General features: G+C 39.5%; 1 protein-coding gene across 3 annotated transcripts; it reads right to left on the reverse strand.

The window, feature by feature from the left end:
* Positions 1-6,116: 6,116 nt before the first annotated feature.
* Positions 6,117-27,376, reverse strand: CASP8AP2 (caspase 8 associated protein 2). 3 transcript variants are annotated; one of them, XM_064649953.1, is made up of 10 exons: positions 26,954-27,376; positions 25,667-25,742; positions 24,453-24,533; positions 23,084-23,184; positions 21,906-21,980; positions 20,694-20,809; positions 15,690-18,181; positions 11,783-14,702; positions 10,146-10,245; positions 6,117-8,791 (listed from the first exon to the last, which is right to left on the reverse strand). In XM_064649953.1, the coding sequence occupies exons 2-10, from the start codon at positions 25,713-25,715 to the stop codon at positions 8,735-8,737; spliced, it is 5,991 nt and encodes a 1,996-aa protein (XP_064506023.1). In that variant the 5' UTR covers positions 25,716-25,742; positions 26,954-27,376; the 3' UTR covers positions 6,117-8,734. The 3 variants fall into 3 exon arrangements, with proteins under 3 accessions (XP_064506023.1, XP_064506024.1, XP_064506025.1); XM_064649954.1 differs by lacking the exon at positions 26,954-27,376 and adding an exon at positions 26,524-26,610; XM_064649955.1 differs by lacking the exon at positions 24,453-24,533.
* Positions 27,377-27,403: the final 27 nt, after the last annotated feature.

The raw sequence follows: 27,403 nt of genomic DNA on the forward strand, positions 1-27,403 counted from the left end.
CAAAATCTTACACAAATTTAAATGATATCATAGTTGGGTGATATCACCATTATCAATATGGCTTGGTTACAGTTTATGATATGATCTCAGGTAGTACAATTCTGCTTTGAGGCTGTACGTATCCATAGTGCGAGTAAAGTTTTCCAGTTGTAACCAGCATTCTCAGCATAGGCATCCTACAGATTTTATTATTACGTCTGGCAGTTATTTTTTCTCTGCAATCTGAATTTGCACAATCAACTTTCCTTTTCACGTACATAACTGCTTAAGGAAACCTAGCTAGTCAAGTAATTTCTTAGGTGCTGTGACACACACTTGGAATATTTTGTTTCCCCACTCCTTCCCTCCCATGTATATCACTGAAATAAGACACATGAGAAAAAAAGTCGGCAATAATTATTGTCACCTATTTTCCTCATCTTTAAATAACAATATCAAATCTTTCTTCTGATTTCATATGGCTTTTATTCAGAGGAGATAAATTATTGCAATGTCATTGTCTGGGTGGGTGCAAAGATGTTAATCTGTCGATTGGTTTGCTGGAAAATGTTACATCTCAAGCTAGCCATGTCGAACCTGTTTTTCCAAGCTTGGAAGTGCTGATACAGAACATTTGATCTTCAGTAAAGGGAAAAGCAGAGGTTTACACAGAGCAAGTTCCCAGACCCAGAATACTAAGGAGGCCAAGTACAAGCGGGTGACACTTGCTGGTTGCTCCGTTCTACTTCCCCTGAAAGATGACTGAATGATGGCAATGCAATAGTTAAGCAAAAGAGCTTTGGGTATATTTGCTGCCCTGCAAATGGCTGATCCATCACTGAAATTGATAGATTCAGCAAAAAAATCCTAACATCAAACAACAAAAACCCACTTGGGATGCTAAAATATAAATGCAGGAATAAAATGGGAAAGGAGACTCGTGTTAATCCCAAAGATGAAATGCTAGCATTCCTCTAGCAGTAGGAACTGTCATTGTCTGTTTTGGAGGAGAAAGTGAATGTAACCCTTCGGGGCAAGAGAGGAGTATAAGCATATCACTCTGGCTTTACAGATGCTTGTTTCTTAAGCTGTTTCTACCAGTATTTAAACAACTCTGTCCTCACCTTTCCTTTATAAAAGCCGACACAAGACAGTAATTGTAGGAGTGGTGTAATTCACCCTGTAAGTGGGTCTATTATACCAGGTCACTTTCCCTCAACTCACTGGTAGAAATGCAGTACAAATATAGACATAGTGAACATTGTGTATGAAGTAAAGAAGTTAGTTTAAAGCCACAAAACCCAGAGTTTCTAAGAAATCAGTCCAAACTGCTTTACAACATTGTCATAGCAATGTGCTTCCAATTTTATCATTTTTTCCCCTTCCCTGGTCTTAACTGAATTCTATGTAACAGAGTAATTTCAGTTTACTGTAAGAGAGTAATTTCAAATGTGATTGATATCATTATATTCAGTCCATTAGTAAACTAGAAATTCTAGTATTCTAGTACTACAGCCTATTCTAGACTATTAGCCTTGTAGACTAATAATATACCATTTTTAGTATAGATAGTACATACCTTAGCTATTTCTTATACCATCTGATGACCTTTGTGACTGCCCAAGTAGTTTTATATGGTTATTTCAAACAATAAAAATTTATCCATGTAATTGGTTAGAATCAGATGAAAATCTAACATTTCACTTAGATGAAATTTCTTTATTTCTCAATTTTGTTACTTCTTTAAAGTTCATCTGATTATTTGCCACTATTCAAATCACTTCTATACTAAATTTATGCCAGGTTTTCATCATCTGTGGTTGGAAAAAGCAGAGTTAAAGGTTTTGTCAGATAAAGTTAAATGTTAAGGTGCAACTACTTAACAGTTGAATTTCTATTGATTCAAGTCTGACAGGACCTGCCTGCTCCATACTGCCCTAGGAAGAACTATTTTTCTGCCACTTACCTTAGGATAAAGTCCTTGATTAGACTCTTGGAGCATTGCAGAAGGAGCATGCAGCACTGCTTGTTATGTCTCAGAGACCTTTCTTTGATAGTGCTAGGACACTTTTTTACCCCAAGAGCCAAAGCATAGATGTTGAATGGACTTCTCAGTTCTATGTAGCTGGATGCCAAGATTGCTCTGTCTAAACTATTCATGCACGGTTTAAAAATCATCAGATGATTGGATGGTGCCTCTAGCCAAAATTATCATGCAATTATTCTAGTCAGTGGCATCTAACAAAGCCATTCCCCCAAGGCTCAGTCTGTACGTCAGTAGTTTGTGAAGTCCCTATGCCTGGTTTTAGTCAGTTCTTAAAACTTTACACTTCCATCCAGCTCCCAAACGAAATTTTATTTGTAAAATGGCTAAATAGTCAGCCTTTACAGTACAACAGAGCCTTACATTTTCTTTACATTCCATTAGTTTTGCTTTGAATCAATGCTCAAAGATCGATCGGTCATGTCCGATTTCATACTCTGTTGCCTGGTGAGTTAATTTAGGATGTGTTAGACCGAGTCCTTGCAAATGGAGGCCACAGGAACTGAGACTCGAGTCTTCAGTTAGAAACACAGGTTTTCAGCACAGAAACCCCTCTTCAGCTGGGTTAAAGAGTCACCTACAAGGCCATTAGAACTGGTATCTATGAAGGACAAGGCTTAAAAAAGGAAGGTGAGAAGCCAAAATGGGATTTGGTGAGAAATCAGGGCCACAAGAGCTGAGATTCTGATACTTAGAGCTTCTGCTACCTAGTCATGCCCATACCTAAATTTTATAGGATTCCCAAATATTCATTTTTTTCCTCTCTTGCTCTGGACTTTCTGGCTCTTTTCTTCCATCTTATAAGGCACATAACTGATTTCCATTTCAGATTCTTCTCCCTGAAGATAATGCCACTAACCAATGTCCAGTTCTCAAAAGACAGCAGCCCCACATCTTCTTTGGAATTATCTCTGATTGATGCACCATCACATCCTTCTCTCTTGGATAAGCTGTACTGGTCTCCCTGAAAGTCCCATTTGAATATGCCTTCAGAGCCTTGCCCTGCAGCAGATGAGGTGACTACCACATCTTTCCTCTAGCCTCAGCCTAATGCAACAGATGTGTGGTTTATGCACACATTACAAATGCTTTAGGGGCAGCAGGGCTACACTTTCTACTCCTGAGAGGCAGGCTGACATTCATCTGAAACACTCAGACCTCCATAAGCCTTTCTCATCCATATACTCTCATGTACCTGTCATTGGCATTTCATTTTCATGCCTCGTCTTTCCAAATCTGGTCACCAAGTCCCTAAGGCTTTTCCTTGCTGCTTCAGCTGTCTTGGACCCTTGACTCAGGCCTGGGAGCTCTGTGCTACCTCACCAGAAGGTGGTGTTGATCTGACATCTCCAGCAGCTTCCACAGTGTTTCTCAGGAATGCTGCCTTCACCTCTGCTCCCTCTCTTGCTATAAACATCTGCCATAGATGAAATCAGCTTACAGCGTAAATGCTAGCAGGCAGCATGTATGGATATGTTTGGAGGGAATATCCTGGAGATCAGAGAGACAGGAGCTTGGCCAGTGGCACCTGGAATGGGCAGGAGTGAGCAGCAGCAGAGTAGGAACCAGCATATCTTCATGCCTGACCTTCCTCGACCACAAATGACCTCCCTGGTGGTTAGTAGAGACCCAGGGAACGTAGTGCTGGGGCAGGAGCTGGTCACAACCAAGGAGGGTGAAAGCTTTAATCTTGCTTTCTTGGTTCTTCAATAAGCCCTAGTATGCAAATCCAGTATGGGGCATTTACTCTACCGTGCCTGTGACAGCAGGATTCTGCACCTGGGGATGGGGCAACCCTGGACGTACATACAGACTGGGGAACGTGAAGTTGGAGAACAGCACCACAGAAAGGGACCTGTGAGTTCTGCTTGACAGAAAGCTGAATATGAGTCAGCAGTGCCCTGGCAGCCAGGAGGGCCAGCTCTGTCCTGGGAGGAATCAGGCAAAGCATCACCAGCTGGTTGAGGGGATTGTACTGCTTTGCTCTGCACTGGTGCGGCCTCCCCTTGAATGTTGTGTGCAGTTTTGGGTACCACAATATTAAAGAGACATTAAGCTATTAGAGAGTGTCTAAAGGAGGGCCACGAGGATAGTGAAGGGTTGGGAGGGGAAGCCTTGGTTTGTTCAGTCCGGAGGAGACTGAGGGGAGACCTCATCACAGCCAACAGCTTCCTCACAAGGGGAAGCAGAGGGGAAGGTACCGATCTCTTCACTGTGGTGACCAGTGTGGTGACCTGAGGGAATGGCATGAAGCTGTGTCAGGGGAGGTTTAGGTTGGATATTAGGAAAATGTTCTTCACTCAGAAGGTGGTTGGGCATTGGAACAGGCTCCCCAGGGAAGTGGTCACAGCACCAAGCCTGACAGAGTTCAATAAGCATTTGGACAACGCTCTCACCACATCATGGAATTCTTGCAGCTGTCCTGTGCTGGGCCAGGAGTTGGATTCCTTGTGGGTCCTTTCCAACTCAGGATATTCTGTGATTCAAAATTGTAAGTGGTGGCTAGTACAAAATAAGTTCTTAAAACATTAGGTCCAAATACAGTTTTTATAGCATTGCAGCTTTTCATATTCTTGTCAGGGATTCACACATTTGAAAACCAGAAAAGGATATACATGGGAACCAGTAGTAATCTCGTAACACAGTAGCATTTCCTTATACTAATACATTACTATTCTGATATTCACAACAGTTAACAGTACAGGGTCAAAACCACCTCAAAGTGTATGTGCTTTCTGCTGTCTCACTGAACCCATCATAAAACTCTGAAGCCAATGGATGGGGAAGAGTGAGCTGTACGACAGGATGCAGCCAAAGCAATTCAGGTATAGGCATACTGAAATGCCAGGATGAAACTACAGAATTTTACCGCCTTCAGCCTAAACCACTCCATGTACAGTGTACCCTGTCTAGAAACACCTTGGCTTATTAAAAAAGTCACCTCACTTGAACTTGCCCATTTTTCCATTTTACTACAGATGAACATTACTGCTACTATGGGTACTAACTTGCTCCTTCTGCGGTCTAAACAAGGAAGGATAGCTGCAGTTTTGGACGGGACTAATTATCAAAGATTATCAAATTAATTAATTTAATTACATAATTAATTTAATAATATGGATAACTGTCCCAGTCCATGAATTCAAACCACAGGCCTCTTTAACAAGAGCTGTGCAACTTCCTTTCTGTTACAGTATTTCTCTATTTTCTTTAATTCCCCATATCCTCTCTTGTGATTCAGATGGGTTTGCTTTTGGTGGCACAGCACAGTACTTTCAAACTCTGATGGGAGAGGCTGTGCCAGCCACCCCTGAAACTTTATTCATCTTTCCTATCAAAGCCAATTTTGCTCCTGAAACAGCTCCTGCCCGATTTAATAGATTCTTCTAAGAAATCCTTAAACCTGTTTCTTGGCAGGCTTTATTACTGCTGCCTCTCTTCACGAAGATAAATTGCTAAAGATTATTCTGCAGCTGATTTTAGAGTGAAGACAGTTAGAGGAAAGCCTTAATAGAAATAGCTATAGGTTGCTGGAAAGCCTTAATAGAAATAGCTACAGGTTGCTGGATTGACACCTAAGAGAACTGCCTTTAGTTAAGACAACTGTTGTATGTACACCATTAGCTGCCAACAGACTTTGCCTTAGAGAGAATCCCTCATCCCTCCAAATTCAATACCCAGTGCTCTATCATTTCACTATTATGCACATCTTCATAAACCCTGCTATCTGAATTTCCACTCTGGAAAAGTTTTGAAAACTCGCATCCTTCGAGTTTTTAAAGGGAATCCCGTAATGTGTGTTGGATAAAAGCAGACCTATTCTTCAGTAGCAAGTTGGAGTAAGACTCTCAAAGGGCTGCCAGCTATACTTTTCCAGTGAAAGGCCTTGGATACAAAAAGGTCTTTTTCCTTTGTAATACTCCACTCAACATTAACTGAACATTTCTAGAAAAAAATTTAAAGTTGTAGGTCCTAATTTGTAAGTAGTTAAAGGTTTTATGCAGTTTGTGCAACTGTTTAATTTCTGATCCAGTCCTATCCAGTAAGAAATCAGCAGTAGTATTGAGAGCAGTAATTACACCAGAGCAGCAGCTGAGGAGTTTCATGTTTATTGGCCAGAACATCAACATAGCTACTCATTTATACAAACTAACAGAAGTTTAATGCTGCTTCACAGCCTGTGTAGTTGTCAAACCATTAGCCAACAATTCTAGAAAATATTTTCATTTACCTGAGGTTCCACAAAGAAGACTGCAGATTTACATACAGTACATTTTGCATATATGTATCGAAATTCTTGTTGGAGAAATAAATTACAAACAATGGTAGAAAACCACTCCAAGCCAACCTTTGTTCAACAAGAACACGTGTGTGAGTTTTACAGTTTTATTTTTTGCATCTCCCTTACCGTAAGCAATCTAATTTAGTTTATACAAAATAAACCTGTAGTTTTATATAGTTAAAAAAATCATCTTTGGCTAAACAAAGCTCTATTTTTATACATGTATTTATATATATATACAAACATCAGATATTTTACATGACCACGTAGGAACCTGTACACATAGTTACAATAGAGAGAACATTAAACAAGTTTCATACTTTACAAAAAAGGAATCCAAGTCAGACTCAAAACAGTCAAACCCTGTCCCCCATCACCTATTCAGATACGAAAGTAAGTAAACACAGACAAGGAATAAACAACTTTGTAATAAAATACTGCCTGCTTTTTTGAGGCAGAGAGGAAGCACTTAAGTGAAGTGACTTCCCTCATTGCCTTCAGTACTGTGCACATGTTGATTTCTAAGGATATGGTTAAAAGAGTACTCTTAGTGGAGTCTGACTTTTCCACAAATATGAACAGTGCTCTGCAAACTGACTATTCTGAAAACAGTTTCAGCTAGATTTAAATCTCCAATTAATAAACAACTGTCACGTAACTGTTTGTTAAGAACAAGCATGGGTAGGTACACCAATCCCCCCTGAAATCACCAGGCACTGCCATCATAGCATGGAAGGTGAGATTTGATCATCAAAAGCAAACATTTTAGAAGGAAGCAAGTAAGACGGAAGACTGCCAGAACTGACATCATCACCTACTTAAGTCATTCCTTGTAACAATTTCCAGAGCACTGCCTAAAATGAAGACAATGCACTGTTTGGCAGCACAACAATCCATTCCACAGGTCACATTTACAATACTCCAAAGGGGTTACTGACATCATCACTGACAAATTATATGACAGTTTATTAGAAAGAGAAGTCTGCCCCATTAGTTGGCAGAGGGAGCAAAAAAAACATGCTGACACTGAAGAAATAGTCATTGGACTCTGAAAAAGAGCCAATTCAATCCAAGTTGAAAGGCAATGCACTTAGGTGGGGCTCTTAAATGAAGTCTAACTAAATTCAGCAGACACTCTGACTGAATAAAGACTACAGCAATTCTGATCCTCAATAAAGAATAAAACCTCAAAAATCAATGAATTTATAAAACAAAAACATTTGCAAACTTCCAGGAATGTTTCTCAGGGAGAATTAAAAAAAATCCTTTTAGAAATTTGGGATAAAACAGCAATACGTATGAGATGTGTGTGTATATATATATATATATATACATATATATATACACACACACACACACACTCTTTAGGTATGTTCTAGTAAAACTGGAAACAGTTATAACAAACTCCTTAAAATAGAACATAATGAATTTTTAATACACTAAACAATTTGCAAAGATAGATACAATTGCTGTCAAAACATGCCAAGTTGACAAGCTTTTGAAATAGCTTGTTTTTATGGAAGTTTTGCTCTGGTTAGTAAGTATAAAGTCACATTCTATAAAACTGTAAAGGTCTGTTTTTAAATTAATTTTTAAAAGAAAATCACTTCTCAATTTTATTTTTTTTTAATAGAACAGAATGTTCATTATGTTGAAGACCTAAATTAAGTACCTCTCCCAGATGTAATTTGGAGCAGTAAAACATAATGGGCTTCGCAGCGTAGCATTCATGTAAAATAACATTTATGCTACTCTGCAAACTGACTATTCTGACAAAAAATTTAGTTAGATTTAAATCTCCAATAAGTAAACAATTGTCACAAATGTTTGTTAAGAACAAGCAGCAAGATCCACCTATTCCTGAGCATCAGAATTCAATTATTAGATAAGCAGCTTTTGGAATCATTGCTATCACTGCCCTGTCTTATTTTAAAAGAAAAAGGCCTCACTTCTTAAAATACGTTCCAAGGTAACCAGGATGACACACCTGTCATTTTCCAGGATTATCTACCAATTTGATTCCAAACCACTCTAACTTTTTAAGATCACAGTTTGACATCAACCAGTGCAGTACTCTGGCAATCGAAGCAAAACCCACCACTTTGACTTGACTGCACACCCTTATCTCTGCTTACAGAACACATTTAACCAACTGGAGATGTCACCCCCTTGAAATGATGCTGCTCCACTTGTATGAGTCCATTCTTTCCTGGTCGCTTTGTTTGTGAAGTCCCGCTGTGTTACTCTGTTAAAGAACTTCAGAGGAAACACAGACAAGTAAATAATTAATAGTGCACCAGATTTACCAAATTTAGTATTCTGGTTTGGATATCTGTCAGTAATCCCATTGCCTGAATGCAGTGGTTGTGGTCCATCGTTGTAGGTAACAGCAAGTAAGCCCTGTAATCATGAGGCAACTTGGTGTGACTTTACTTGCACTTGGATTTCTTGAACAGCTTCATTAACTGCTTGAATCTTTCTGAAACCTAACGGAGACAAAAAACAGACATACTGTTAAGGCCTCAGATTTCCATATCTACCAAGACAGATTCATCTGACAGTATAAAGTGTTTTAAGACCACCACTATTTTATTTGCTTCCAATTTAGTAGGAAAATTGTAAGAGCACCATTATTTAAAGATTAACTGGATCTAGGAAGTCTTCCTATACCTTTGACACCTGAAATGGCTCTAGCTCTCTGTGGTTAACCTGGAGCCTAACTACTGGTTTAACACAGGTTTCCCTACAAGAAGGAGTTAAAAAATGAAGGCCTCAAAGTCAATGAGCCTAGAATTTTGCAGGTATAACCGTGTGTAAGATTCAAATGTAAGGACAAAAGCTTATTTTGTACTCCACAAAAAGCACAGTTTATTGGTTATCTTCTACCCTCTTGTTCAACTGTTGCTTCAGGCATTTACAGCTCATTATGGAGTAATGTTCCTACTAGGGATTTTACAAAACTGGTCTCTAGACGAGAGTTAAGCATCTTTTTGTTTAGCATAGCTACACCTTACATAGAGAACTCATTCAACTCTAAGTTAGTATTTCTTATTGCTACATGCATATTGCTATAGCTTATGGGCTATCCGCCAAACAGCTAACTGGGAAGAGTGGTATAAATGCACAGATGACACTGTTTTATCCAACCAGCCACCCCAACAGCTTCTAAACCTCCCAAAGACCCTGCAATCACACAATACAACATCCTAAAAGTCAAATCCCAAGCATGCAGGATTTCCTAACTTAGTCAAATGGAGGTTTCTCCCTTTTTAGATTTGCAGGATACAGATTAAGAGAGCCATTCAAGACATGTACAAAGCTATATGTAAACCCCTCTGAAAATATTCTACATCAATTTGACGCCTATGTCTTTTGAAATTTCATAATTAAAAAGTGCATGAAAAAAAAGCATTTTCATTAAAAAAATGCCCTTTCTGCACAATCCTGGTACTTTTTTTTTCCAGCTCTAATTTTAATACTTTTCTAATTTATTAAATGTGTGCAAAGGCTTTGAACCTCTCCAAATTGTCTTTCTTTATCTAAGAGCTGATCCAACAATAAACAATCCTGTTGTTCCTGGCTTATGAGTGGTATCAATCAAACAGTGGTATCAATCAAACAGGTACTATGGAATCCCTGGACCATAATATTTCTGTAACGTATATTTTTAAGTCACAACTGGGAGAATCTAAGATTCTTATTTTTCCAAGAACCCCCTCAAGAGAAGACATGAGGAAAAGACAACTCCAAATGTGCAGAAGACCTCCAGAGATTTTTGTTCAACTGCAATTGTAAACGTAGGCCATTGCTGTTATCAAATATAAGAACGATATCACCTACCTGATTTGGGCTTTTGTTGAGCCTAGTGGCCAAGGAAACAAAGGTTTTGCTTGATGGTCCTTTTCTCTGACATTCCAGTAAAATTTCTCGGTCATCATTTCTATAACAAAAATGCATTTTTAAAATATTAATACACATAGCTGTGTACATGCACACAAATAAAATAATACATACAGGCATATAAAAAGTTTTGAGTACATCCACACCACAGAAAACAAGTTAAAACAGCAGCAATGAATTTACAGAGCATCCTCTCCTCTACCAGCACAGAGAAACAAGAGTTAGTACAAACAAGTAGTAGTGGAGATTATGCTCCACAAATAGGAACGGCAGGATTATTATAACAGAGTTAGCACCAAGCCAAAGTCAAAGAGTTTTAAGATTCTAAAGCAGACACTTAAACTGGAATTGAAAGGAACTCATAAATTCAATAGGGGTCAGTGGTTCCAGGTGGACTTGCCTCAGTTTGCAAGGCTAAACAGCAGCTTTCACCTAGCGCCTGCTGCCATTCAAAGATTAACCAGAGAGGTGTTTGACTTCTGTAAGTGGCTTACTGTAACAAACATACTCAGAGCACATCTACTGTTCACATGAGAATAAAGAACCAGGAGGTCAATTCTTTAATATGTGTCACCGATTCGCTGTTTGTCTCATTAATGAATTTAGGCAAAATGTATAGACACAGTCATTATATTCGGTTGAAAGCTGCCACATTCCAATAAATGATATTTAATTTCTTCCATTTCAAGAAAAAATGTAATGACTACTTATTTAAATAAAGTTGGGTTTTTTTAGGTATTGTTCTAAGACAGACAAAAACTGTGACACTGAAAACCTAGTCATATTCCTGAGGAAAACTGCAACAGTCTCTTCCTACCTCATTGGTTTGTACATTAAAAATCAAATTAGCTTTTGCTGTCTTTTTTTCCCACGAAGGAGTTAATTTTCTTTCAAAATGCTACCTAGAAACTTACTTCATATCTGAATTATAGTTTAGAAAAGCCTGTTCTGAAAATTTGAGAAGCCCTTTATAAAGCACCGATTGTATCAAGTTGTAGCAAGAATAGCAAAACCTGCCAACTATAGTTTCTTAAAAGTAAGAATACACCACAATAATTTTGCATGCATTTTCAACACATACAGTCATTTATCACCCACATCCTTCTAATTGGAATATATGGGTTGAATTGTTGACTGGTACATTTCTGCAGATTGAGCAGCCTAGGCCCCAAAACAAAAAACTGCTCTCATGTCTTCTAAGTGGAGGAAATCAAAGACCTCCATCCCCTACCAAGCCTGGCTGGAATTTTTGGACAGTAAAAATATGGGCAGGGGAAATAAAAAGTACAGACAGTGCAATACAGTAGGTCTTGTTATTTGTTAAGGCATGTAAGCTTTAAAAAACAGAGCAAAGAGGACACTTGCTTTGGGAGATCTGGGTAAGTGATGGACATCAATCTCACAGAGCTATCCTGCATAGATAGGAGGCTCCCACTCCACTATTCACAGCAGGATGTAGAGCTACTAAATAACTTCAGTCATTGGCTAAATATCCTTGTCTTCCCTCTTCCCAGTATATTACTCAGTTTAAAAAAAAACAAAACTAAGCAAATCAAACGAATCAAATCAGAAATTACCTTGTCCAGGAAACTACTACCTCTCCCTTCTTTTTAATGATGTTTTTGGCATACAGGCTAGGTGACGATGGAGATGAAACCAAAGGAGAAGAGTCTTTGTTCTGCTGCAGCTCATTCTTCTTATTGGAGCATTGTTGGGGTGGTGAATTTATTTCTTCAGACTTGACATCACTTTCATCGCTCCCCTCACCTCCTGAGTCAGTTTCTTTTCGTTGCCTTTTTGCGTTGGAATTATCTCTGACAGCCTCCTTTTTCCTCTTTTTACTTGTTTTATCATCTATACTTATCTGGCACCCTCCACCAGTCTTTGAAGTGGGTTTTATTTCAAGATTACATTTGCCTGCTACAGTCTCATTGGAAAGCTCTTCTGTTAAGTCTATAGATGCATTGAAGCACTCTTTAAGTTCTTCCTTTTTATCACTGACTTCTGGGTTTCCTGTAGAAGTTGCCTGTGTCCCATTATCTGCTCTGGATTCCACTGCATGACATGAAGTTCCACTGACAATATTGTCTGCTAAGGTTAGGTATGACTTCATGCTGCATTCAGCAGGAAAAGAAGCTTGAGATCTAACATGCATTTCATTTATATTTTTGAATACTTTCAACTTGTGTGCCTCAGATTGCTCAGAGCTTTTATCTGGGCTTTTAGTGTCGCAGCTCTCTGTGTTTGAGGGTCCAAGCAACCCTGTAGTTTCTTCCTTTCCAATGCTATTATGTGACTCCTTCGGAACCTGAGGTAAGGCATGATTTTGTTCGTGTTCAGCCCAGACATGAGGCAACTGATCCACATCTGGTTTGACAGTTTCTTTCACAGTGGCTGCTGTTGCACTCTGACTGCCCTTTTCTTTTCCCCCAGTTCTTATTTCTTCTTTTCCAATCTTTGTTGAGGATGCCTGCACCTCCTTCACTGAAGCCAAGCGATCAGATGCTGGTGAGGCAGATGGCATTGCACGCCTAATCTTTACAATAAAATGATCGTTGGATTTCTCCATGATTACTGCTTGCATTGGAAGGCTGGGGCGACACTGAAAACTGGGAGCAACAGGCCGACTTGTCCACGATGATGAACAACTTGATTTACTGCTAGAGTTATCTGATTCTAAGGCCAAATGAATGTCTTGTTCAGTGGCATCCTCCTCTCCAAGAAGCGCATCTTCACTGTAATGTGCACTGACAACACCCTCAGGAGTTGAGCCAGAATTATTCTCAGGTTTTAGGAAGCTGAGGTGAGCATCTGATTTCAAAGGTGATGGAATAGTTAAAGAAACAGCCAAATCTTCAAGGAGGATAGAAGAAACACACAATTTATTCTTCTGTAAATTGCATTCATCTTCTTTGCATGAAGCTGCATTTGCAGAAACCTCAAACATACAGCTCTCATCCAGCACATCTGGATCAACAGGCATATGAGTCCTGGATGCTAATGAGGGAGCTCTTACAGGTGAAACAACAGTCCAGTTAATATCCTGTTCTGTTTTAGATTCCACACATGCCTCCTTTGGAGCAATCTCCTGCCCCAATTCTGCAGCATTACCTCTGCATTTATGACTGCCTAAAAACTGTTTTTCTGGAGTCCTGAATTCACATTCATTTCTATTGATATTGCCACCATTTTTTTCCAAGAGATCAGAACCTTGCAATAAGCTTTTGAAAATTTCACCCATTTGAGCATCACTTACAAGATTAAATGTAAGACTGGATGCTTGTTGTTCTGTGAGAAGCTCATAACTAAGATCAGACTTGTTAGCATCTCTGGATAGCTGGAATCCTTCCTTTTCATATTTTACAGCCTTCAATGGAGTAAGAGTCCCTTGCACATTATTCTCTTTAGAGAGGTGCACTTTTGTTTGAGAATTCCTTGTGTTATCAATGGAGTTAAGACATTTTGTAAAGGCAGTTTTTGGTGCACCTGTTTTATTTTTCTCATGGTGTTGATAATCCACAATCTGCTTTGAAATGATATATTCTTCAGGCTTTTGAGAACTGGCTTTCAGGGACTTTTTTCTTGATCTCTGCACATCATTTTTAATCTTGTGGTTTTGCTCTCCTGCCCTTTCAAACTTACCCTCCTCACTCCCATTTCCCACATCACATAGCTTTATTATAATTCTCCTTATCTTTTCAAATAAGTAATCAAGCTGTTCATCTACAAATTTCCACAACTGTTTTTTCATATCTGACACTTGCTGTTCAAAGAGACGGTCCACTATTGCATTCTTTTTAACTTTTTTAAGTTTGGACTCTATAATATCACAGATATTCAATTTTAATGTATCGCCTAAAGTACACATCTTGGAAAAGTTCAAGTATCTTATTAATGCTGTAAAATTTATGATCCCAGATTCTATAATTCTGTGAAAATGCTGAACTGGGAAGTGTACCTTGAACTTCATGTAACTTTTCCTCATCTGTTTTCGTACAGCTCTTAGCATCTGCATGATTTCTTGTATATTTGAAGGTTCAACAATAACATGAACTATTTTTTCAAGACAAGCAATGCTCACAGTTTTGTTCTTCTTAATATCCCTTGAAGATCTGACTTTGAAAGTCTGACCTTTATGCCTCTCTCCGTTCTTCTTTGTGCTTACTTTCACAGAAACAAATTTTCTACTATCTTCATTGCAACGCACAGTTTTGCTATTTTGATTCTGTGGACTGCTGGTCAAATTTCGTGTCTCAGAAGAAGCTTTTGGTCCTGACTTTTCTGTATTTTGAGAGCCTCTTTCTGGTTTAGATTCTTCTTCATCTTCATCGCTACTTACAATTTCTCCTTCTTCTATTTCATCTGAAGAGATACTTAGCTGAGACTCCACCTCTAAGTGTTCATCAGACATGCTAATAGGCTTTTGATTTTCTTTGTTTACCTCCTTTGACAAATTCTTTGATGGACAGATGACAACCGTACTTTCAGGAATTAAATCTATAAAAGAAAAACAGTTTGCTAATCATCATAAAGAATACAATTATTAAACAGATTTTTTTTTTTCTGTAAACTGACTGTTCAGACCTGTTTGTTTGAAACTGGCAGGAAGTTTGAGCTATAACAAGTTTGGGTGGTTTGCTTCAGCAGCTGCTAGTTTAAGGGATTTTTTTTGAGTTTTAAAGGGCAAATTGAGCTTTATTTTGAGCAAATTTTGATCTTTAAAGGACCTCAGCATTTCACCAAACACATGAATTATCTCAAAAATACATCAATTGAAAACAGAAAAATATAGCAGTTTCCATCAGTTTTGAATTTCTTTCCATTTAGTTTAACAAGTTCTCTGAACTCTGCACAAGCTAAATTATAACTGTCACATAATTATGGACTAACATTTATATACAATATGTGGCTTTTCTTTGAACAGTTTCACAATGAAAACACAATGAGAACAAGTTACCTATTAATGTTTTAATAATCCTGCAGAGGATTATGGTCTGAAACATAAGAAAACAGATTTCAATGCCACCCTACCGTTCCTCTTCCAGTAAGAAATTTAAACTTCCAAGCTACTCTCAAATACTTTCTTCAGTTTTCTCACAAATATTTGAAAGAACATGATCCTAAGTAACTTTTGCCTCCATAATTTCAGAGAAAAACCTAACAAGATCTACTCAAAACTAGGCAAAATTAAGAAACCTATATGCATTTTTAATAAGTTAATACAAAACTCTTATTTCAACCAGTCATCTGTCAGTAGTGACTAGCTCCAATTTTTACAGCGTGAATATTCAAATGGTTACAGTCTTGGCTGCAACATTAAGTGGTTCCACTACAAAAAAAAGGGACCACAGAAACATATGCAGTTTAAGAAGAAACAATTTATATTTTTGAGAAAGGAGTTAAAAAAAGTAATTTCTGCTTTCCACGAGTGGATCCTCTAAGCCTTAATGTAGAAAAGAAATTAGAACATACACATACAAATACCTTTGTTATAAGTCTTCACAAGGCCTTTACAGGGACTTTCCATCTTTACTGGTTTAGTCAAAGGGCGCACTGGACTGTTCAATGGGCTGATTGCCTTCGGAATATACCTCAAGTGATTGAGATCAATGCTCAGTATTGAGCTGTCATCATCAACAGGAATTGGGTTAGTTTCCCTCTCTTTAGTTACAGGACACATCTCACCACTGAGAGAAGATGCTGTTGCTGTACTGATATCAGCTAGGTCTGTCTCTAGATCACAAGCATTTTGTTCAACCAGTGGTTCATCCCTATCAGTTATCATAGTTCTGTCCAGTGACTGGGATGTACTCATACTAATTTTGCAGATATCCTTTTCCTCAGTGGGATACTTAGCACTTTCTGCAGCCAAGTTACCATCATCCCTCATCACTCCCATTAAAGAGTCTAGTTTTGTTTCACTGATACCATCTGCAACATCAGAGGACTTCATGTCACCAGAACTTCTGGCTTCTGATTCATCTAAGACAACATTTTGAGAGCCACATTGGTCTGCAGAGCTTTCTATGTCAGCAGCTAGCCATGTTTCATCTTCCTCTTTCTTCCCTGCTGCTGACTCTGGAAGGGCTCCCATACTTTCACTGACAGGTTCAGGTTGTGTGACTTCTGGTGCTGGTACATTATCATCCTGCATCACACCCACCCCTGTCCCAGGCAAGTTTTCACACTCTGTCACACTCCCTGTCACCTCCAAGGGCAAAGATACAGGGTGGTTCAGCCCCATCACTGCCACTGCTGTTACTGAGACTTCTGATTCAACCAGATCACAAGCCTCTGCAGCTCCTGACGTGTCAGCCTGCACCACATCAGGAACCAGCACCTCTGCTGCTCCTGGCAAGACTTGGGGCTGTACCTGACCCACTTCTGCTTCTGGTAAGGTTTCTGAGATGGGTTCATCAGTTGCCCCTGCTGGCAGCATTGCAGACTGTGCTGGATCTGCTGCTGCGTCTTCCGAGGCTTCATTTTCAGAACTGACAGAAACAGGGAGTGCTGGTTCCATGTTGCTCTGAGCTTCACCATCCAGAACTTGCAGAGTTTGCTCCATGGGATCACAGCCTACAGGGTGGGTAGAATGCAAGAGTTGTGCTTGCAGTGTGAGCTCTGTTCCTCTCTCGTCAGCGGCCTTTCGAAAAGGTGTTTTAAGTCCATCTGTTGCAGAGAGACATTGTTTCTTATTAGGAGAAAGAGTTAAATTTAGCTTTTCCATAAAGCTAAGTTTTAAGTCTTTGTTTTTTGTCCCAGTGTGGTTATCTTTAGTTTTGGGAACTTTATGGTCTTTCAAGTTATCTGCAACTGTGGATGTTTCTTCCAGCTTACAGAATTTGTTTCTCTCACTTTTTGTAACATTTGTACCTTTCTTGGAGTCTTTTACAGACTGGTGACAAAATTTTTTTGCAAGTTTTTTTTCATTTCTAAAATGCCTATTTTCATCCTGATCCTCTCTTTCTCTTTTCCTTTTTTCTTCAGTTCTGTGTCTTTCTGATTTGGAATGTGCTGTTTCCCATTCATATCTACTGCTGCTTTCCTTCAAGCGTGCATATTTATGCTCTCTGCTGTTGGAATTAGAAGGTGAAGTTCTTCCTTCTCGAGAGGTATGATCATCCGTTCCCCTGTCTCTCTTGCTGTCAATATGTTTTACTTTTCTAGACTCTTCCAGACGACATTTACGTGATTCATGAAGACTCTTTGAATGTTCATTCTTTGAGTGTGGACTGCTCCCCCTTCCAGACCTCCTTGGATGTCCTTGCAGCTTTTCATTTGGTTTATTTTTTTGGCCAGCATGCTTTTCTCCTTTATCATGTGTTTTAACGTCTTTTTTTAATGCATTTTGTAATCTCTCATCAGCATACAATTCACCTCTTGTTTGAAATCTGTCTTTACCAGCTGTTTGTTTCTCCCAGGAAGAAACACCCCTTTCTACTCTTCTTTCTACACTTGGACTACATTTGAGTTTGATGCTCTGACTTTTTTGTTGCAACTCATTTTTACTAGCCTTCTCTGAAAGGGTTTTCAGCTTCTGTTGAAGATCTGAATTCCCCTCTTCACTGTCACCATCATTTCCAGTGCTCTGATGTACTTCTCTTTTGTATTTGCCGACATTTCCCCTACTGCACTGTTCATTACTTTTAATGTCTTTTCTTTCCTTTCTGTTATCCTTGTTGGAGGCATGGTCATAGCTCGGTGGACACATACGAGTATCATCATTGCAGAGCTCTTCAGGAGGGTATCTCAGCAAATATGGAGTGTTACTTTTTTCAGAGCCAGACTTCCCAGTGTCTGCATTATAAGCTGAGTAAGTGTGGTATGTATCTTTTGAACAGTCACTTTTCATTCTATGTTCCGTCTTTATACTGTCACCTGAATCAGAAAGTCTGAATTTGGAATCATTTGGTTTAGCTGATCCTGGAAGGTATGTTCTGGTGAAAATACTTCGATGATTGGGAAATTCTGCTAGCCTGTTTATAAAAAGAAAAAAGAGTTGTTTATGTTATTTTTGAATTTATTTATATGTAACTAAAGCTGAACTGCAATGAATCCATATATCTCTAAAAATTGTTAACACTTTCAGTTTCAATTTGGAAAAAAATGGGGGGAAAAATGGAAATTCAATAATTTCCATTAGCACACAACAAAAGAATATAATTTATACACATATTTTCCAAAGGAAATTCATCTAAAGAAAAGGCAAGATTTGTGGAAAAATGCTGTACTGGGCCTAACTAACCATTTCAGTAACTCTAATTAGTATTTCATTGTCCAGCATTACAAAGAGCTTCCCTCCAGGAAAAAAAAAGTTCTTCTTTACAGCATTAGTGATTTAAAATAATAATCATTTAAACCCCAGCAATTCAATTGTTTACTATCTGTTAAACTGGCAACCAAAAGAATAGGTATAATGTGACTGTCCTCACTCTACCCAGTAAGCAAATATACTACCATGCTTGGAAGTTGCTGCAAGCTACAGAAAACAAGAAGTAAATTAAGATAATCAAGCCTTATCAAGGCCACATGCTACTGCTGAAAGGTCATCATATTAAAAATAATTTAAAAAAAATCAATTTAAAAAGGGCACATGTAGCCTGTATGGCCTAAACTTCTACTCCTTACTGATGAATGCATCAGTTACCTCACTTCTAAAAAAAACAAACCCAACCTCCCCCCCAACAAAACCCAAAAAAGAAACAGACACTTTTCTACCATATTCAACAAAACATTTCATTAAAATAACGTGATTAAAGACAATGTCAACCTTCTTATATACTCTCCACTACATAGAAAGAATGATAGTGTCTAATTCATACAGAAGGAAACAGAAGTAAAAGTTACACCAACAAATGATGGCAGTAAACCATGAAATGTCTGGCTCCATTTTAGAGTCAAAGATGAAGTGGCTGCTACACAGACATTTAGTTTTGGCCTGAAATTCTACAATGATTCAGCATCCAGTCATAAGGATTCAATGCAAGTGTAAAATAATTCCATATTTTTCTCCAATACAAAATGGGGTTGGTTTTGATTTATAAAACTGAACATTTCCTATGGGCCAATACAGTAAATTTAAATTTGAAATGAACAGCTTACAACTGGCTCTACTCCAAAAATGTGACATTGTGATGTGAACTGAGGGTTGAACACAAACAACGCTGCAGCTGTTGGAACACAAACCCCCTTTTTATATTTCTATTTCACTGAAACTGATAAGTTTTTGCTGTGCTTTAGGCTGGCTATTAAATCTATATACATGTTTGATTAACGTAACTGTATCCAAGTGGTGTTCATTTGGTGTTGTGGGATTTTTCTAATAGTTGGGTTTTGGGGATTTTTTTAGATAAGCACTAACAATTCCCTCAGAGATACTAACTTTGAAATAGTCTTCACAGACAGGTGCATTGTTTAAGATAAGGTAATTTATTATAAACCATGCAGCAGGCATGGCATGTTTCTAAGATCTCAAAGTGCTACTTTACCCACAATTTTCCAGGATGAATGTTTCCAAAATAGATCAAATACCTTGTTCATAAATTTTAATCACCATCAGATTATATTGCAATGTAACTTGTAAAGTATTTAATGAGGTTAAATATTCAAAACAATTAAGCATTTTCCAAACAATGTAATTTAAAACTCAGAATACTGCACTCAAGTGTGTGAAAATGACAACTATTGTGTCAAAGCCAATCACTTGAAAGAATTATACAAGTTAAAACCTCTTGAGCTCCATCAGATAGTGTGTGGCAATTTTCAGTAGTTAGAAAAAAATAATTGCAGCTAATATGCTTTTAGCCTTTAGCACAGTAGTGTCAAATGAACCTTCTTTATGACACCTTTTGGCGCAAGAAAATATCAAATGGTCAAACTAAAATACAAATAAACCAATGATGTGGCTGATGTCACACAAGTGACAAGCAGGTGATCTCATGACAAGCTAGGGGTCCTGTATCTTGGACACCTGCTCTGGATTCATGTGGTTCAGAGGCCATACTCTCAGCTACTCTCCCATCCATACTCTACTGTTTTCAAGTCCTTGCAGTAAGACCAGTAGTACACAAAAATAACCAAGAATTCTCTAGTTGCTATCCCCCACCACTGGAGACAGGGATTTCCTATCTTGACATAAAAACATTATATAATCTATTTACTTTCACTTGTTGTCTGAAAAGTTGCATGGAATTCACGTCTGAGGCCATAAACCAGACCAGTTTTGAAGCTGAACTGTGTAAGATAGTATCTGCTTTGAAACATTCATGCGAATGGTCAGCCTTTGCATTCCTTTATGGTTCTTAATTAGAAACCAAAGATCTCATCAGGCAAAGAAGATCTTTACATATTTCCTCTGATTGTAATAATTTTAAACCACACAATTATTTACTGAGTAATGGTTTTTTTCATTTTTTTTTTAAATACACACAAAAATTTCTAACATGATCAGACAAAAACTATGTTTTCAGTTCCACTGTCTATTTGTACCTTTGATGGAGATGACTGATTTCTTCATCCTTACGATTAATTTCCACTCTTGCTGTTTTGATAAGGGCTGAAATATTCTTTTTGAGGGCTTGGTTTTCATTCTGTAGAATGACATTCTATTTTAAATGTATACAAAACAGACAGCAAAAGAGAGAAGAAGAGAAAAAACAAGAATTAGCTTGGGTATCCAAACACGTAATGAAAAACAGTGCAAGTCAACCACTAGAAAAATATTCCACCCTTTGCAAACTGACAGTAGGATGTTTACAAACTCTTTTGGAGAAGTCAGAATTACTGAAATCCAAAGAAGTTTGTGTTTGGTTTTTTTAACATCACTCACATTTACGCTCATGTTTGTGTTCCTGGTCATTATTTAAAATGTCTTACACAATTTATTGCTTTCTTGGTCACTATGTCAAATGAGAGATGTAGCTTTTAAGCACTTTCGCAGGAATAGGGTAATTGTATTCCTTTCAAGGTATCAAAATCAACTTTGGGTGTTCTATCATTCTAAAATTTCTAGATATGATGTTCTAGAACCATAACTGTCAATCCTGAAGATAGTCCTTTCACTTGTTAATTGTCCTCAGCAAAGCCTGCTCAGAAAGGTGGACAAGTTTTGCAGAAAACAATACAGAAGTATCACAGGGCAGCAGCTGTTTACCATTGCAAAGCATAAAACCTTTAGGACTTATCTGTAATACACAGTAGAGCACATTGCAGAATAGCCTCAAATAATCTACCTCTGTAGAATGGCACAGCATGGGAACACTAGCTCAAGCTGAAGAGCAGTTCAGATTTATCAAAAAGGCACTATGCCCAAAGCAACAGACATCCTCTTCCAGTTCTAGTGATAGCTCAAGCACCTTTGCAACCCCCTCCCTAGTGCATTAAAAAACCAAGAATACTGGATACCTTTCTGACAACTATTCATTTGACATGCTTATTTTCTAATTAAGAAGATGGAATACAGCTTTTAAGCAAATAAAGTCTTACTGCACCCAACATCATGAAACAAACAAATGTCCTTACTGATTTTGTCAGTAGGCTATCCCAACAACTATCCTAGGCAGACCAAGCTCCTAGCACCTATAGGGCTGCTCTACCAACCACACATGGATCAAGTCTGGAAAGCATGAAATTGCCTTCTCAAAGCAACATTCAATTTTCTTTACATAAATCTTGACCACATTTCCCTTTGAACTACAGTACCTGTGCCTGTATTTCTTTAAATTTCTTCATCAACTCTTTAATTTGCTGCTGACATTTTTCATATTCAGCCTGCAACTGTCAAAGAGAGAAGAATTCACAGCACAGAAGTGCAGAAAATGTTAATTATAGAGAAAACTTACATCTCTACATTTATAGTTAGTTAACACAGTACTGCATATTACACAGCTGTTTTTTAACCAAAAGTAACATATTAAAGCCATATTTAAACAAAAGGCATGCAGGTATGCAGGTCTCTAAACCACCACAAACACTCAGACAAGAGGAAATCTATGTCTGCTTGCCTAACAGTAATAAAGAATAACAGGAAGTCATATTACTGTGAAATTAATGACATCATTATCAAGGAGCAGGAGTTCTGAGCGCCAAATAGATGGGGACTTGCTTCTCAGATTTTATGTAACACGAAACAGATAAGGAAAAACACAACAAAAAGTTACTACAAACAAACTTGGGCTGCAAAGGACACGATCCTGTTAGGATCTCAAAATTAAATAAAATAAATTTGGCATGAGCTCTTTAAAATTAGATAGGGACAAAGCTTTCACAGAAGAATGGACAACTTCCATTCAGTCAACTGCTCTCAAACTTTCCAAGTGACATCACTCAGTAGACTTCTGGATGTTTTGCTCCTGCTTCTTTTAACATCTGTGGATGTCTGCCCCTTTTACACCGTTTAAATGTGTCTTATGGGCCAAAAGAGGTGGTGCTCCAGAAGTGAGTGTTCTGTTGATTTGCTAGAAGCAAATGGCTATTCTCAGTCTCAAGGAAAGAATTTAAGATAAATCCATGACCTGTCTGCTTTACTCTGGTAAAATTTGCTGGGAGAAATGTCAAGACTAGCTTTGTATCAGACATCTGAACAGGTACTTGCCTAGAGGGAAATTACAATACATTTTCCCATAATGTACCTGATACATAAACTGCGTGCAAAGGATGCTACGTGAGAACGGACCATGTTACAGAGTGACAGATTCACTTATTCTAATGGGCTTGTTGACATAACAGTTTATTAGCACAGTCTTGTTTTTATTTATATAAAAACAGTTTGCCTATTTAACAACAATGTGAGCATGCTGACAACATTTTCTGTGTTTCACACAAGAAAACTTGGAACAAAAAAACCCCCAAAACAGATTTTTTTCTACATTAATACATACCTCATCGTAGGATGCTTTCTTTGCAGTCCCTTCTTCAATTAATATCTCATCAAATAAATTGAAGCTGATTCTAGATGGAGTAGAACTTGGAGCAAAATTGTCTGTATAAAGAAAATTAATTACATAAGGATAAAGGTATTTTTCTAGTCATGTTGCGTTGTGTACGCTGTTCTATGCTGCCTCTGCATTGTTTTTACTTTTTGTACTCACAAGGTAACAACACACAAAATAAAGAACTATTAAATGCTTATGACATATCATGTTGCAATAACATACACTGAGATTTCTTGAGATAGTTGTCCATAAGTGAAATGAAAAAAACAAAACCAACCAATAACCCAACACCCAAGCATCCCAATTATTTAGATAACAGTGCTTTTTCCTCAAATCAGCCTGTGTGCTCTGTTCAGCAAATATGCATAACTGACAAGACCTGGGTTATGACACCTCTGAAATACAGATTCATTTGCAGAGAAATAAATGAAGTTAGCTATCCAAGCTGTGCTCCAATCCTTTGGACAATACCATAATGCAAAAAGTATTACCACCACACTGCAAGAGGACATACAAACAACATCTTATCAGTACAGAGCAAAAATCTCACCGCTCCTCTCTTCAAATTCAAAAAAACCAAGGTCCTTCAGACCTGGACTATATAGACTGTTTTCACTGCATTTTTATTCCTTCTTCTGGCTTTTACATTTACTAAACAACACATCTCCATATGTGAAATACTGACTTAAGAAATGCAAAATGCAAAGCAAGGAAGATATATAGATGCTTTATGTCTGTAGGGTATAGCTCTCCCATAAAAATTCAATGGTCTTACAGCAGTAAGGTCAGTAGAGAAATAATTGCTTAAATATCAGAAACAGCCTTCCATTGAACAGCACATTAAGGCTCCTAAAAAAGAACATGCTGGGTTCATTTTTTTCTTACCTTCAAAGAAGGGAAATTAATTTACATTACCATGTCAAATTATTTGGAAAACAAAAGGTTAAAAGGGTCTCCTGAACATACTGTATCATACAAGAAGTATGTTTTGGATCTCTCACTAGGGATTTAGTTATCAGTGTCTGTTTGATCTGATCCAAAAGCTTACAAAAACACAAAATAAAGGTGTTTTTTCCAAGCTAAAATGTCCTATATCAAGCCCAAGCCTCTTAAAATAGCCAGTATCACAGGAAAAATGTCTTTAATTCATTCAGCTAATAGATCTAAGAATTCTCTGCTCCATTAATACAGTCTAACATATGTCTTGAATTTTAACAAGTAGTTCAAAGCTAAAACCACTTGGTTTACTGGAAATCAGCCTAAGAAGCAGAGACTATAATGCTCCAAGCCAAACAGCAAGACACAATCAACCTACCAGAAACGGACAAACTGCTGTCCAAGCCATCATAAATATCCACTGAGCTGTCGTCACCTTCCTTGAAGGGAGAAGCTTCAGCTAAAGCAATGAAAATAAAAAAAAAAAAAAAAAAAAAAAAGGCCAAAGTAATAAATAATTTAGTAAACCCCAACCTCTACCTTTCCCATAAAGTAAGTGTAGCTGTGATCCTAGACCAGTAGAGAATAGTAAAAGTAATAGCATAGACTAGTAAAAGACAAGGGAATTTTATCCAGTAATCTATTGCTACTGTGGAGTAAAGATCTTTAGTCACCAGGGAGCGAAGACGATCTTGTAATATCAGTTCCTAAATACAAGAACTGTGCACGAAGCAAATTATATGGTTTTAGGTACAAATAAATTTTAAAATTATAAATTAAATAAACTTGATCTAAATTTGAAATTGTTTTCTAGAATACACTGAATACAAAAGCTATACAACTAAAAACCAAAAGAATTGATATGATAAAACCACTACTGTTAAAAGAAACATCTCTTGCTAAAAAGAAAGTACTGTAGCAGTCTGTATCATAATTCAAACAATTTGCTTTAGTATTGCCATCTACTCACACACTAACTGGTTCTGTAAACGTATTTTAATCTAAATCTCCTCAGTCTCTCTTCATGTCTTTTTCCAATGCCTCTTATGACTGTCATCTCCTCCATGCGAACCTCTCTAGTTCTGCAACAAACATTATTTCTATAAAGAAACATGTCAATATCCACAGTCCTTCTGAGGCTGGGAATCTCATAAATATGTGTCAAATCAACCAACTGCAGAGCTGGAAATAACGCTGGAGCACCGTGATTACTGGTACTACACCAGATGATAACACATAGCCTCTTACAAACAGCAAACAAAAGAGCAATTCCCCTAACTGTTCATATGCAAGCTTCACTAAGGTACAGCAAAGAGTAACTTATACAATATGAAACACAGGGGAGAGACCAATTCAGACACCCCCTCAAAACACTCCAGAAATCCAAAGTGCACAGTTATGGTTTTAAATACAAACTTACTAGGGATGAGGCTTAAAATGATACTCTGCCACAGCAGTTTAATTACAGTTGAAGCTTACCAGTATTTGTCTCAACTTTAAATTTATTTTTAAGTTATTTTTGGACCTATCTATTTTCATAAATCTGTTTGTATTAATTCCCTGCAATCCAGAAAGTAATCCAACACATCTTACCACCGTAGCGGATATCAAACAGTCCCAGTCCATCCTCATCCGCCGCCATGATACAAACTCCCTATGGCTTCCCCATCTGTGAGTAAAACATCAGAGCAAAGAGAACTGATTAACTGGCAATTTCAGAATAACAACAACATAAACCAGAAGCACCTTGAAATAAGACATTTACACCTGAGCTGCCCGTGGCCTTTCTTCTTCAATAAAATCCAACACCAGAATGAGAAAACTCTTACAACGAGAGAACAAAATGCACTTTCAAGTATGAAATTATCCGTTCTTCAAATAAGCATTCTGGAGACATTTAGCTGTATCTTATAGCTCCTATAAAGAAAATCTGATATGAAAAGAAGTACTGCATTCTATGAACAGGTTACCTGAAAGTGCATCTTAACCAGTCAAAACAATCTGATTCGATAATCCCGATTTCTCCTCTATTGATCATTTAAGAGAAACTTCCCCTTGTCTGATATCGCTAGTCAAACCAGTAACGAGCAGAGGCAGGCGGGGTGGAGGAGGATGGGACATTAGGAGGGGGCAGGATGAGGGGCAGCGGGGGCTGGGAGCGGAGCAGTGCTGAGCAGCGGCCAGGCAGTTCAGAGGCAGCGGCCCTTGCTCACTCCTCAGACCTCGCCCTCCCTGTACGGGCGGGAAGGGACTCCCGCCCGCCCCAATTCCCGCCACGGCGGAAATGCTCGAGACCTCTGTCGCGGCCCCCAAAACCCCCGGCGGCCCGGGGCGGATGTGTCCGCAGTGGAGGGGCCGGCGTAGCCCGAGGTGGGCATGGCCACGTCGAGCCGTGCCGTGCCGAGCCGAGCCATGCGGCGACCCCGGCAGGGCAGGGCCGGAGCACTCACCGGACTCCGCCGCCGCAGCTCTCGCCGCCGCCGCCGCCGCGGGTGCCGCAGGCCGGGTGGGGGCGGGGCCAGCGGCCGCTCCAGCCAACGGCCGTAGCCGCGCCGCGCACTCGCCGCCGTTACGTAGCCGGGACCCGCCCCCAGCCCGTGCAGTTGGCGCCAAAGCGCGGCGCGCGCGGCGGCCGCGCCCCGCCCCCTGGGCCACTGCCCCGCCCCCTGGGCCACTGCCCCGCCCCCCGCAGCCCCGCCCCGCCCCCGATCGCACGCCCCGTTCCCGGCCCGGCACCGGGAGCGGGAAGCCGTGCGCTGTCCCCGGCGGGGCTACCCGCTGTCGCCCCGCCTGCGCCAGCCCGGAGATGACGGCGCTGTGAAGGCTGCGGCGGCCGCAGGACGCTGCCGGGGAAGCGCCGGACGGCACACGCGCGCTTACCCGGTGCCGTTCCCCGCTGCTGCGGCGGGGCGTGGGCGAAGCAGTTACGGCGGCGCTCCCGGGAAACACGAAGTTCAATCCCGGCGGCTGCTGCTGCCGGCGATCCCGCTTCCGAACCCCTGTAGGGACATCGTTACCGCCCGCGAGCCGCGCGGGGGCTCCACGAGCGGCCACGGCCGGACAGGGCACCGGGGGCGTAACGCTCCTGCCGCCCGAGCCGGAGCTGCCCGCCCGCCCTCGGCTGCCTCCGCGACCCGGACCGTGACCCAGATTTAAAGGGCTCGCGGGCGGGCGGGTCCAGCGGCAGTTGGCTCTCTGGGAAGCAGGGAGCGGGACAGGGAGAGCACAGGGCCAACGCAACCGCGCGAAGGCGGGCTCCCAGCGCCCTGATCCAGAGAGACCGCCCGCTCCACTCCCGGACGGGCCCCGCGGCTAGGGGGCGCGGCGCAC

This window comes from Pseudopipra pipra, chromosome 3 (genome assembly GCF_036250125.1).
Source record: "Pseudopipra pipra isolate bDixPip1 chromosome 3, bDixPip1.hap1, whole genome shotgun sequence".
In the NCBI taxonomy this organism is placed as follows: Eukaryota; Metazoa; Chordata; class Aves; order Passeriformes; family Pipridae; genus Pseudopipra; species Pseudopipra pipra.